This window comes from Hemitrygon akajei, chromosome 20 (genome assembly GCF_048418815.1).
Source record: "Hemitrygon akajei chromosome 20, sHemAka1.3, whole genome shotgun sequence".
Lineage (NCBI taxonomy): Eukaryota > Metazoa > Chordata > Chondrichthyes > Myliobatiformes > Dasyatidae > Hemitrygon > Hemitrygon akajei.
This window is the reverse complement of record NC_133143.1, coordinates 1,766,045-1,780,316: the sequence shown is the minus strand read 5'-3', so window position 1 is coordinate 1,780,316 and position 14,272 is coordinate 1,766,045. Positions and strand designations below refer to the sequence as shown.

General features: G+C 43.0%; 1 protein-coding gene across 4 annotated transcripts in view; it reads left to right on the top strand.

The window, feature by feature from the left end:
• ulk4 (unc-51 like kinase 4) overlaps positions 1 to 14,272 on the top strand; it is a 730,951-nt gene that overhangs the window by 437,079 nt on the left and 279,600 nt on the right. For all 4 annotated transcript variants that reach the window (XM_073072965.1, XM_073072962.1, XM_073072961.1 and 1 more), the window contains one exon: positions 6,128 to 6,220. In XM_073072965.1, the coding sequence (XP_072929066.1) occupies positions 6,128 to 6,220 (93 nt within the window). The remainder of the gene's footprint in view (positions 1 to 6,127; positions 6,221 to 14,272) is intronic.

Below are 14,272 nucleotides of genomic sequence, written 5' to 3'. Positions count from 1 at the left end.
AGCCAGTGCACTTGCTCTTTGCTATTCCACTGCCGGATACGCCTGCCCTGCATGGGAAAGATCTACTCATGCTAAGAAGATGGATGCCGTTCTGAATGCAAGCTGCCAACTTATCACAGGTTGTTTAAAACCAACAAACACCAACAGCCTATATATCCTGGCGGGTATCGCTCCCCCGATATAAAAAGTACGGTAGCCAGCGAAAAAACGACTCTGTCAAACATCAGATGAGAGGCCAAGGAAGGTCAAGGAAGAGGTTCATGAACAGTGTTGTTCCATTACAATCAACCCCATCTAAAGCCTGCATCGCCTTGTGGAAAGACCAGCTCGCCAGTCTCAAACAACCCCCAATGATGGAAATTCCACCGGATGAAAGCCTTCCCCCAGGAGCTAATGGCAACTGGACAACCTGGAAGTGGCTTAACAGACTCAGGACTGGTGGAGGTCGTTCAAAGGTGTCACTAAGCAAATGGGGATATACAACCAGCCCGACAACTTGTGAATGTAGAACTGAGCCACAAACTATGCAACATCCCCTGCAATGGAACCCTGTACTGGTGCAGATCTTGCTGAATTCAACAACAAGGCACAAAAATGTGTCCAGTTCTGGCTGGTCATGTATAGACTGTCCGTGGACACGATAAGAAGAAAACCCAGGAAACTGGTAGGTTTGGCATCTGACTCTCCACCACGTAGGGTGTAGCCACCCAGCGGTCAGCTTTCCAGGTAGCCCCAAATTCCTTATGCGGACTTGGTCTCCCAGCAGGAGTTGGGAGAACCTCACCTTTTGATCGTACCTCCTCTTATTTCCTTGATTCTGCTTGGCAGCCGCGACCCCAACTAATTCATAAGCCCTTTTCAGCTCTCTACTCATGTCAGATACTTACTTCAGATAAATCTTCGGTGGTAAGTCACCCTCGTCAGTCCCAAAACAAAGGTCAATGGGCAACCTCGCCTCGCACCCAAACATCGGATAATATGGCGAGTACCCAGTAGCTTCATTTCGTGTACAGTTGTAACTGAACCAGATGCCCAATATGTTGACTCCACCTGGTCTTCTTGCTGATCTCCAGGGTCCCGAGCATGTCTAGCAAGGTCCGGTTAAACCTCTTTGGCTGGGTTCACCCTGCGGAAGATAGGGCGTGGTCCTCGATTTCTCGACTGCAATCATGCCCAGTAACTCATGGATGAGTCTGCTCTCGAAATCCCGTCCCTGATCAGTACAAATCCATCTGGGGAGGCCATAATAAACAAAATACTTCTCCCATCACACCTTTGCCACTGTAGATGCCCTCTGGTCCTTGGTAGGAAAAGCCTGAGCATATCTGGTGTTATGGTCCGTGATGACTAAGACATTCACCGTGTTGCTGGCATTGGGTTCTATGGACAGGAAATCCATACACACCAGGTCCAGGGGCCCCGTACTCTGCAAGTGGGACAAGGGAGCTGCCCGCGTAGGCAGTGTCTTCTGCCGTATGCATCAAATGCACAACTTGCAGTATTCTTCCACCTCCGACTTCATTCGGGGCCAGTAAAACCAGTCTCTGAGCAATCCACAGGTCTTTTCCATCCCCAAATGTCCAGAATCATCATGAAGTGACTTCAACGCCATCCTCTGGTACTTCATGGGCAGAACCAGCTGGCAGCGCTGAGGTCAATCTGGGGGTGACGTGACCTGGTATAAGATCTGGTTCTTCAATTCCAACCGAGGCCATTCTTGCAGTAATGGAGGCACCAACGCGTGTTTCGTCTTCTCTGCCTGAGCCTTGTCTCCCTTTTCGACTGCTGCCCAAATGGTACCGATGCCCGGGTCATCTCGCTGAGCAGCTGCCACTTCCCCAAAACTGAATTTCAGCAGCTGATTTGTCTTCAGAGCAGTCAGGTTACAGTAAACTTGGGGAATGGCATCATCAGAAGCTCCCAATTGATCCTGCCCCTCCTTTCCCTCTGCCTTTGAAGTCTCCACTCCCAGCTACCACTACATCAGTGCTGGTCTGTATTAAAACGAGAGCTGCGCCAGCCGTTTTATCAAACCTCCCCTCACAATCACAACTTTAATAGTAATTAACAGGCAAATTAACAATTAACTTAGGGTAATCACACAGCATCCAACAGAATCAATCTCAAACATAGCCACTACAATTGTAACTCTCGCTTCGACTAGCAGCTTAATACAGACAAACCATTACCTCAGCAGTGGAATATTACAGAGAAGCCATTACATTAGCAGTGAAACCTTACAGCGTGTTACACTCTCAAGAGCCCTGTCTGATCCTTCTTCATAAACTCTTCCTCCTTTTTCCTCTTGACCAGATATTCCACTTCTCTTCTCAGCCAAGGTTGTACAGTAATAGAACACTACAGCACAGAAACCAGTCCTTCAGCCAATCTAGTCTATGCTGAACTATTATTCTGCCTGCACATGTACCAATGTCCTCCAGACCACTTTCCATGTCGGTATCTGTCCAAATTTTTCTTAAATGTTGAAATCAAACTCACATTATACTACTTCCACTGGCAGCTAATTCCACACTCTCACCACTCTCTTAAACATTTCATCTTTCACTCTTAACCCATGAGCTTTTGTTCCAGTCTCACCTAACCTTAGTGGTAAAAGCCTGCTTGCATTTACCCTGTGTTGGTGGACAATCAAACAACTCACTGGAGGAGGAGGCTCCACAAATACCCCATCCTCAATGATAGAGAAGGCCAGCACACCTGCGCAATAGATAAGGCTGAGGCATTTGCAACAATCTTCAGTCAGAGGAGCCGAGCAGATGATCCAGATCGGCCTCCTCCAGAAGTCCCCAGCATCCCAGATGTTAGTAGTAGCCAATCCGATTCACTCTACGTGATATCAAGAAACGGCTGAAAGCTCTGGATACTGTGAAGGCTATGGGCCCAGACAAAATCCTGTCAATAGTCTTGAAGGCTTGTGCTCCAGAACTTGCTACTCCACTAGCCAAGCTGTTCCAGTACAGTTACAACACCAGCATCTATCTAGCAATGTGGAAAATTATCCAGATATGTCCCATCCACAAGAAACAGGACATCCAACCCAGCCAATTACTGCCCTATCAGCCTACTCTTAATTATCAGCAAAATTACAGAAGGAGTCATCAACAATGCTATCACACAGCACCTACTCAGCAATAATCTGCTTACGGATGCCCAGTTTGGGTTCTGTCAAGGCCACTCAGCTCCTGACCTCATCACCTTCTTGGTCTAAACATGGACAAAAGAGCTAAATACCAAAGGTGAAATGAGAGTGATGGCCCTCGACATCAAAGCATCATTTGACTGAGTTTGGCATCAAGGTGCCCTAGCTAAAATGGAGTTAACGGGAATTAGGGGGAAAACCCTCCACTGGTTGGTATCATACTTGACACAAAGGAAGATGGTTGTGGTGGTTGGAGGTCAATCATCTTATCCTCAGGACATCACTGCAGGAGTTCCTCAGGGAAGTGTCCAAGGACAATCATCTTCAGCTGCTTCATCAATGACCTTCCTTCCATCATAAGGTCAGAAGTGGGGATGTTCGCAGATGACTGCACGATGTTCTGCACCATTTGTGACTCCTCAGATAGTGAGGCAGCTCAGACCCAAATGCAGCAGGACCTGGACATTCAGTGGCATCTCCATCACTGAATCCCCTACTATCAACATCCTGGGGGTTACCATTGACAGGAAACTGAACTGCTCTAGCCATATGAACACCGTGGCTACCAGAGCAGGTCAAAGGCCAGGAATCCTGCAGCGCATAACGCACCTCCTGACTCCCCGAAGCCTGTTCACCATCTTCAAGGCTCAGGTCAGGAGTGTAATCCACTCACCTGGATGAGTGCAGCTCCATCAACACTCCAGAAGCTCGACACCATCCAGTACAAGGCAGCCCACTTGATTGGTACCCCTTCCACAAGCATCCAACCCCTCCACCATCAATGAACAGTTGCAGCAGTGTGTACTATCTACAAGATGCACTGCAACAACACACCAAAACAGCACCTTCCAGACCCACGACCACCACGAGAACAGCAGATACCTGGGAACACCACCACTTGGAAATCCCCCTCCAAGTCACTCACCATCCCGACTTGGAAGTATATCACTGTTCCTTCACTGTCACTGGCTCAAAATCATGGAATTTCCTCTCTCACAGCACTGTGGGTGTACCTACACCTCAGAGACTGCAGCAGCTCAAGAAGACAGCTCATCACCACCTTCTCAAGGACAGCTAGGGTTAGGCAATAAATGCTGGCTTAGCTGGCGACGCCCACATCCCGTAAATGAACAAAAAATAAATAAATAAACAAACAAACAAACCCCTCATAATTTTGCATACCTCTATCAAATCTCACCTTTGTTCTCCTATGCTCTAGGGAATAAAGTTCTAACCTATTCAACCTTTCCCAGTAACTCAGGTCCTCAAGTCCCGGCAACATCCTTATAAATTTTCTCTACAGTATCTTATTGATATCTCCTCTGTAGGTAGGTGACCAAAACTGCACACAATACTCTAAATTAGGCCTCACCAATGTCTTATACAACTTCAACATAACATCCCAACCCTTGTAGTCAGTACTTTGATTGAAGAAGGCCAATGTGCCAAAAACTCTCTTTACAACCATGTTATTGTGTGAATGAAGTCACCAGGGAAAAGTACCGATAGATACAAAGCAGTTTCTTTATTCAACAAAACAAGGTACAGCAAGCATCATATGAAGATGCTTTTGATCGAAAGATCTGCTGGCCCAACGTGGGGCTCGATATTTTATGTGCTAAACATCAAAGGACAATTACATATTTACAATGTATGGACAATGCTTTCTTTGAAACTACACATAAACTTCAAACTCCGATGCATATATGCTCCTCCAGGGTCTAAATGGATATTGGTTAGACATCGTGATCTGGTTGGGCTGGTTCAAAACACCGTGAGCAGTGTAGCAGTGGAAGATTCTGATTGGTTACCTTTGAGGGAGACCTGTTGGAAGTGTTTGCTTCACTGTCCAGATCCCAAAATTATTGGTGATGTGTTGATTGTTGACGTCATTGTTTCTCTTTTCTCTGTAAGGGTTCCTATACTGGATCAACGTTGATGTGTTTGTTGATGGTTTAACATTTATTATTGGCAATGTGCCATAGCTTATACAAAAAGAGAATAACACGGTAAAAGTAGTCATTATGGTTCTATTAAAGGTAAATTGTGCTTGAAAAAATTTCTCAATTTCTTTGACAACATGATGAGATTGAGCAAGGGGAGCCTATAGATTTTGTATGGAAGAGTTGGTAAAGGAAACAGAGTTGTCCTATCACCTGGTGTTTCTCCCTCCTCTCCCCCCACCTTTTAAATCTACTCCTCAGCTTTTTTTCTCCAATCTTGCCCAAAATGTTGACGGTACTTTTTTCCATAGATGCTGCCTGGCCTGCTGAGTTCCTCCAGCATTTTGTGTGTGTTGTTGGAATAGATGGGCTATTTTTCGGTTGGAGGGATGGAACTGGTGGAGTACCTGAGGGATCGTTTTCTGGATCTCTACTGTTTATTATTTAATTTAATAACCTGAAAGTTTCTAAGTTTGCTGATGATACAAAAATAAGTGAAAAGACAAGTAGTGATGAGAATATTGCGATTCTACAGCAGAATTGATTATTTTATAGGTAATGGGTCAAACGTGGAGTAAATGACACTTGCCTTGTTGGGCATCTTAGTAAGCATAGATGCATTGGGCTGAAGAGCCTGTTTCCATGGTGCATTACTCCATAAACCCATGAATAATTCAGTGAAACCCTGGCAAATGGAGTCCAATGTGGGGAAGTGGAGTCAAATGGCAGATTATTATCTAATTGGAGAGAAACTGCAAATGAGTGAAGTTCAGAGGGACCTAGGTGTTCTGGATATTTGACTACAAAGGTGGGATTTGGATCTAGTACAGAAAGTAGTGCTGATGTAAAGTTTGACCTCAATCGATTTATGAGGAACTTAAGTAGAATATTGAAATATCCAGCCATATGGAGCTTACTGGCATGATAGGCAACATAGCCTGTTGGCTGAATGAATTACCAATGATAATCTGTGAAGGAAAAATATTATTTTCACCAACTACTGTAGATCTTCTTTTTATTTCAGTTATGAGCAGATCTTGATGGATCCTGATCCAGTACCACTCTACGCCTTGAAGCTGCTTGTCACCCTGACTGATTGCAGTCCAGTTTTCATAAGGTATGATATTTTTATTGCAAATGGGGAAAGAAGTAAGTATTTCTCCGCTCATTATTTGTCACCATCATTGCTGCATTTGTGAATGTTGTCTGTTTGCTGGGAAGATAGGGCTCAGAGTAAGTCAATCAGCCCTCAGCATCGGAAAGGTTGACCTTATAGTATTTTAAGTTATGAGAAGTATAGACAAGGTAGAAATACAAAGGATTGCAGATACTGGAATTTTTAGCAAAACACAAGGTGCTGGAGGAGCTCTGCATCAGGCAGTATCTGTGAAGAGAAATAGACAGTTGATACTGCATCAGGGTAGATAATCAGTGTTGGGGTTCTGTCAAATTCTAGAGGATGTAGTTTTAAGATGAGAGTTGGAAAGTTTAGAGGAGATGTGAAGGCAAGTTTAATTTTACACAATGAATAGCAAGTGCTTGGAACAGGCTACCAATGAAGGTGATGGAAGTAGACATGATAGTAGCATTTAAAAGCATTTAGATTAAACATGAACATGCAGGTAATGGAGGATGTGGACCATGTACAGTCAGATCGGATTAATTGAATTTGGCCTCATAGTGTAGATATATTGGGCCCAAGAGCCTGTTCCTGGGCAGAACTGTTCTATCTTCTTTCTTTAATGTTCCTTGAACTACACCATCTTGCACTTTTTTTAAAAGTTGCCCCTTAAAATATCTTTCTTCCTCATTGTATTATTGTGGCATAGTCCAATAACATTGGTCAGTACTTCTTTGGAAATACAGTATACTATATAATTAATTTTAAAATAGAAAACAAACCTATGGCCTTCAATTTTACCCATGAAGATAAAGTAAAATTAATCAAAACTCTACTTAAGCCTATGAAATTCTGGGGCCATCCACTGGTGTGTGTATTTTATACCCCTCTTTGATAGAAACTGAAGTCAAGGTGGATTTTGGTTTTTTAAATCTATTTTGCCTAGAAATGTGAGATGTTATAGAAGAGAAGAAGGTATCTTTCTGTCAGACCTGGACATTATCTTGGCTGAACATCACTGTAAAAGGTGTCTCAGTATTTATTGCATAGATTGAAAATGCCACACTTGTATTCCTTCCTCCTGGCACTCTATATTCACTCATTAACCAGAGTTTGTTTTGATGGAAAGTTAAAAATTGCTGAGAAGGAAGAGTACTAGATATAAAAGGGAAAACAAACTTATTTATGTATACAAATGTTTCTTCAGTCCTGCCGAAGGGTTTCAGCCCGAAAAGTTGACTGTACGTTTTTCCATAGATGCTGCCTGGCCTGCTGAGTTTCTCCAGCATTTTGTGTGTGTTATACAATGTAGATAATACTTTGTGTTCACACCCCATGAACCTGTGGATTTCCTCCGGGTGCTCCGGTTTCCTCCCACATGCCAAAGGAATGCAAGTTGGGAGGTTAATTGGTCTTGTAAATTGTCCCATAATTAAGGTATAATTAAATTGGTGGTTGGCTCGAAGGGCTGTTCTATGCTGTATCTCAATCAATCAATCAACCAACTAATAAATAAATAATCAATCAATTAATCAATCAATCAGTCAATCACAGCAAGCAGCTAGCTCATATCCCAAAGCTCAACGTTGGTTTTCTACTTGCTTAACCATATAACAATCACAGCATGGAAACAGGCCATCTCGGCCCTTCTAGTCCGTACCGAACGCTTATACTCACCTAGTCCCACTGACCTGCACTCAGCCCATAATCCTCCATTCCTTTCCTGTCCATATACCTATCCAATTTTACTTTAAATGACAATACTGAACCTGCCTCTACTACTTCTACTGGAAGCTCGTTCCACACAGCTACCACTCTCTGAGTAAAGAAATCCCCCTCGTGTTGCCCTTAAACTTTTACCCCTTACTCTCAAATCATGTCCTCTTGTTTGAATCTCCCCTACTCTCAATGGAAAAAGCCTATTCACGTCAACTCAATCTATTCCCCCTCATTATTTTAAATACCTCTATCGTCCCCCCTCAACCTTCTACGCTCCAAAGAATAAAGACCTAACTTGTTCAACCTTTCCCTGTAACTTAGGTGCTGAAACCCAGGTAACATTCTAGTAAATCTTCTCTGTACTCTCTCTATTTTGTTGACATCTTTCCTATCATTCGGTGACCAGAACTGTACACAATACTCCAAATTCGGCCTTACCAATGCCTTGTACAATTTTAACATTACATCCCAACTCCTATACTCAATGCTCTGATTTATAAAGGCCAGCATACCAAAAGCTTTCTTCACCACCCCATCCACATGAGATTCCACCTTCAGGGAACTATGCACCATTATTCCTAGATCACTCTGTTCTACTGCATTCTTCAATGCCCTACCATTTACCATGTATGTCCTATTTGGATTATTCCTACCAAAATGTAGCACCTCACACTTATCAGCATTAAACTCCATCTGCCATTGCTCAGCCCGCTCTTCTAACTGGCCTAAATCTCTCTGCAAGCTTTGAAAACCTACTTCATTATCCACAACGCCACCTACCTTAGTATCATCTGCATACTTACTAATCCAATTTACCACCCCATCATCCAGATCATTAATGTATATGACAAACAATATTGGACCCAGTACAGATCCCTGAGGCACACCACTAGTCACCGGCCTCCAACCTGACAAACAGTTATCCACCACTACTCTCTGGCATCTCCCATCTAGCCACTGTTGAATCCATTTGATTACTTCAATATTAATACCAAACAATTGAACCTTCCTAACTAACCTTCTGTGCGGAACCTTGTCAAAGACCTTACTGAAGTCCATATAGACAGCATCCACTGCTTTACCCTAGTCAACTTCCCTTGTAACCTCTTCAAAAAATTCAGTAAGATTTGTCAAACATGAACTTCCACGCACAAATCCATGTTGACTGTTCCTAATCAGACCCTGTCTATCCAGATAATTATATATACCATCTCTAAGAATACTTTCCATTAATTTACCCACCACTGACGTCAAACTGACAGGCCTATAATTGCTAGGTTTACTCTTAGAACCTTTTTTAAACAATGGAACCACATGAGCAATACGCCAATCCTCTGGCACCATCCCCGTTTCTAATGACATTTGAAATATTTCTGTCAGAGCCCCTACTATTTCTACACCAACTTCCCTCAAGGTCCTAGGGAATTTCCTGGCAGGTCCCGGAGATTTATCCACTTTTATATTCATTAAAAGCGCCAGTACTTCCTCCTCTTTAATTGTCATAGTTTCCATAACTTCCCTACTTGTTTCCCTTACCTTACACAATTCAATATCCTTCTCCTTAGTGAATACCAAAGAAAAGAAATTGTTCAAAATCTCCCCCATCTCTTTCGGCTCCACACATAGCTGTCCACTCTGATTCTCTAAGGGGCCAATTTTATCCCTCACTATCCTTTTGCTATTAATATAACTGTAGAAACCCTTCGGATTTATTTTCACCTTACTTGCCAAAGCAACCTCGTATCTTCTTTTAGCTTTTCTAATTTCTTTCTTAAGATTCTTTTTACATTCTTTATATTCCTCGAGCACCTCATTTACTCCATGCTGCCTATATTTATTGTAGATATCTCTCTTTTTCCTAACCAAGTTTCCAATATCCCTTGAAAACCATGGCGCTGTCAAACTTTTAACCTTTCTTTTCAACCTAACAGGAACATAAAGATTCTGTACCCTCAAAATTTCACCTTTAAATTACCTCCATTTCTCTATTACATCCTTCCCATAAAACAAATTGTCCCAATCCACTCCTTCTAAAATCTTTTGCATCTCTTCAAAGTTAGCCTTTCTCCAATCAAAAATCTCAACCCTGTGTCCAGTCCTATCCTTCTCCATAATTATATTGAAACTAATGGCATTGTGGTCACTGGACCCGAAGTGCTCCCCAACACATACCTCCATCACTTGACCTATCTCATTCCCTAACAGGAGATCCAACACTGCCCCTTCTCTAGTCGGTACCTCTATGTATTGCTGTATAAAACTATCCTGCACACATTTTACAAACTCCAAACCATCCAGCCCTTTTACAGAATGGGTTTCCCAGTCTATGTGTGGAAAATTAAAATCTCCCACAATCACAACCTTGTGCTTACTACAAATATCTGCTATCTCCTTACAAATTTGCTCCTCCAATTCTCGCTCCCCATTAGGTGGTCTATAATACACCCCTATAAGTGTTACTACACCTTTCCCATTCCTCAATTCCACCCAAATAGCCTCCCTAGATGAGCACTCTAATCTATCCTGCCAAAGCACCGCTGTACTATTTTCTTGGACAAGCAATGCAACACCTCTTCCTCTTGCCCCTCTGACTCTATCATACCTAAAGCAATGAAATCCAGGAATATTTAGTTGCCAATCACACCCCTCCTGCAACCATGTTTCACTGATAGCTACAGCATCATATTTACAGGTAGCAACCCATGCTCTAACCTCATCCACCTTTCTTACAATGCTCCTAGCATTAAAATAGATGCATTTAAGAAACTTTCCACCTCTTCCTCTCTGTTTATCCCTAACGATGCGATCAACTTTATTATCTTTTTCTTCCTTCTTCCCTACATCTTCAGTCTGAGCGCTCCCCTTCTCTATCACCTGCCTATCCTCCCTCACACACTGTCTACTAGCTTTCTCTATTTCTGAACTAACCTCCTCTCCCCTAGTCTCTTCAAATTGATTCCCACCCCTCAACCATTCTAGTTTAATGTCTCCCCAGTAGCCTTAGCAAATCTCCCCGCCAGGATATTGGTTCCCCGAGGATTCAAGTGTAACCCGTCCTTTTTGCACAGGTCACACCTGCCCAAAAGGACGTCCCAATGATCCAGAAACTTGAATCCCTGCCCCCTGCTCCAATCCCTCAACCACGCATTTATCCTCCATCTCATTCCATTCCTACTCCCACTGTCGCGTGGCACAGGCAGTAATCCTGAGATTACTACCTTTGTGGTCCTTCTTCTCTGCTGCCTTCCTCCCTATATTCTCCTTTCAGGACCTCTTCCCTTTTCCTACCTATGTCATTGGTACCTATATGTACCACGACCTCTGGCTCCTCACCCTCCCACTTCAGGATATCTTGGACGCGATCAGAAACATCCTGAACCCTGGCACCACGAAGGCAAACTACCATCCGGGTCTCCTGATCGCCTATCTGACCCCCTATCACCCCCTGGAATCGCCTATCTGACCCCCTAACTATTGAGTCCCCAATTACTACTGCCTTCCTCTTCCTTTCCCTACCCTTCTGAGCTACAGGGCCAGACTCTGTGCCGGAGGCACGGCCACTGTTGCTTCCCCCAGGTAGGCTGTTCCCCCCAACAGTACTCAAACAGGAGTTCTTATTGTCAATGGGTACAGCCACAGGGGTACTCTCTAGTACCTGACTCTTCCCCTTCCCCCTCCTAACCGTGACCCACCTGTCTGCCTCCCGTGGCCCCAGTGTGACCACCTGTCTGTAACTCCTGTCTATCAACTCCTCACTCTCCCTGACCAGACGAAGGTCATCGAACTGCAGCTCCAGTTCCCTAACATGGTCCTCAGGAGCTGCAGCTCGGCGCACCTGGCACAGATATGGACGTCCGGGAGGCTAGGAGATTCCAGGACCTCCCACATCCGACACCAAGAACAACAAGCTGCCCTCACGCTCATACTTCCCCTTTCCTCAAATAACAGGAAAAACTGAAACCTAAACCTACCTTGCCTTGCCTGCTTCCGCTTAAACCCATTGAGCCCAAGCTCTTAAGCCTTCACTCTGCTCCCGGCTCACTCCGCTGCCCACTGTATAAGACTGTGTCCTTTTTAAATCTTCCCCGCTTCACTGCCCACTGTCACACGCCTGCACAGTCCCGTCTCTCTTAACTCCGATGAGAATAAGAAAACTTCAAGATGGCTCCCGCCGCACTCCCGTTCTGATCCTCTGACTTCCTTCTCCAAACGAAAACTTAATGCAGCTTTTCATAAAAATCAGCTATTGATGCTTTCCTGCGTCCTTCAACTGCACTCTGCCCTTTCCACTATGTAGGACAGTATTTAAAGAATTTGTAAGAAAGTTCTGATGAAATTTCCTTAGGAAATGAAAACTGTTCAGGTGATGTGCTTGGAGTTTAATTCTGAGATGTCATTTGAGTTATTATGCACATACCGCAGGACTTGGACAACTTAATTTTGTCAGATGAGTTCTTTTTATAATCATAGAAATTGTGCATAAGACCATAAGCCATAGAAGCAGAATTGGGCCGTTTGGCCCATTGAGTCTGCCCAACCATTCCATCATGGGTGATTATTATTCCCTTCAACTCCATTCTCCTACCTTCTTCATGTAACCATTGATGCCCTGACTAATCAAGAATCTTATCAGCCTCCACTTTAAATATACCCAATGACTTTGTCTCCATAGCAGTCTATGGCAATGAATTCCACAGATTCACTGGCCTCTGGCTAAAGAAATTCCTTCTCATCTCTGTTCAAAATGGACTTTGTTCAAAATGACCCTCCATTCTGAAGCTGTGTTCTCTGGTCCTAGACTCCCCTACTGCAGGAAACATCTTCTCTATATCCACTCTGTCAAATCCTTTCACTATTCAATAGGTTTCAGTGAAATCCCTCCTCATTCTTCTAGACTCCAGCATACACCCTTCATGCATCACAGGAAAGGGTCCTTTCGGCCCACCTTGTCCATTAGTGCCTAAGCATGCTAATTCCACATGCCTATCCCATGTTTTATGAGACCAGGCCAAATTACATCATTTGTTTGACTAGACAAGTTTTACTCTACATCTGACCTGCCAGATGATTGTGGTACTTAATTATTGCAGCCAGTGCAATGATTAGCACCAAATTACTGTAATTTCTAGCATTGTACCTTGATGAGCTCAAAGCCTTTTTTAATTTGCAGCAAAACAGGCAAGCATATAAAAAAAGTCTCACTTTAGCAATTAATTAGGAATTAGTTTGAATGGAATAACGTTCAGCATTGGTCACTTATATAGGATCATAGAATTTACAGCACACCTTCAGCCCTGTTGTCCGTACTGAACTCGATGTCAATCTACACTAAAACATTTGTCTGCACTAGACCCATTTTAAGTGTTGTAATTGTATCTGTCTGTACCTTCTGGCAACTCATTCTCGAAAACCGCAGTTTTTTGTGTAAAAACTTTAACCCTCATATCGCCTTTAAATTCTTCACTCTCACATTTAACCTATGCCCTCTCAATCTAGACTACTCTCACCTGGGAAAAAGACTCAAAATATATCGTATCTATGCCCCTTAACATTTTTTAAACCTCTATAAAATCCTCATTGTAGTGTTCTCGCACAGGTGTAAAAGAACTCTGAACTAAACACCAAGCTTAAACCAGTCAATGAGGCAGTCCCAGTACGATTAACCGTTTACTGTTCACTCTTCCACATTAACGTATGGTGAAAACTGTTGATAAAACAATACAAAATATATACAGTATTTGTTTCCTTCTTGATATCACATTTACATCATAAATACTTGCAAAAGTAAAACTACAACAACTATATTACATTAAAGTGCAACACACAGTCAGAATCTACCTACGCCATCGACTGCTTTAAATACACTTCAACACAAACTATCCGCAACTCTTTAAATAACAAAAACATAAACTTTATCAACCGTCATTACTTTTAACAGAATCAGCGTTAACATTTTTAATTCAACATTATCGATTATCTCATGAACTTACGGCGTTGCTTCACTGATGTTTCTAGTGCGTAGAAAGAAAACTTTTCTCGCGCTGATCCTGCACACATGAGCCCCCTCCTTCCCGTTTCTCCAAACCGGTGTTTTCCCACAAGACGCTGCGAAACCGGGTGTGATGTCATCGCATGCCGCTATATATCACAGACAACGAATTTACTTTAAACAATCTTAACTTTAACTAGAAAACGATAACAAACGAATTACTAAAGCGAAAATATAATAAACTAAACAAATGCCATAAAGGCAACACACTCATTTCCTCTGTTCCAGTGAGAATGAACACAGCCTATCTATGTAAGATTAGATGGGCTGTGTTATGACTA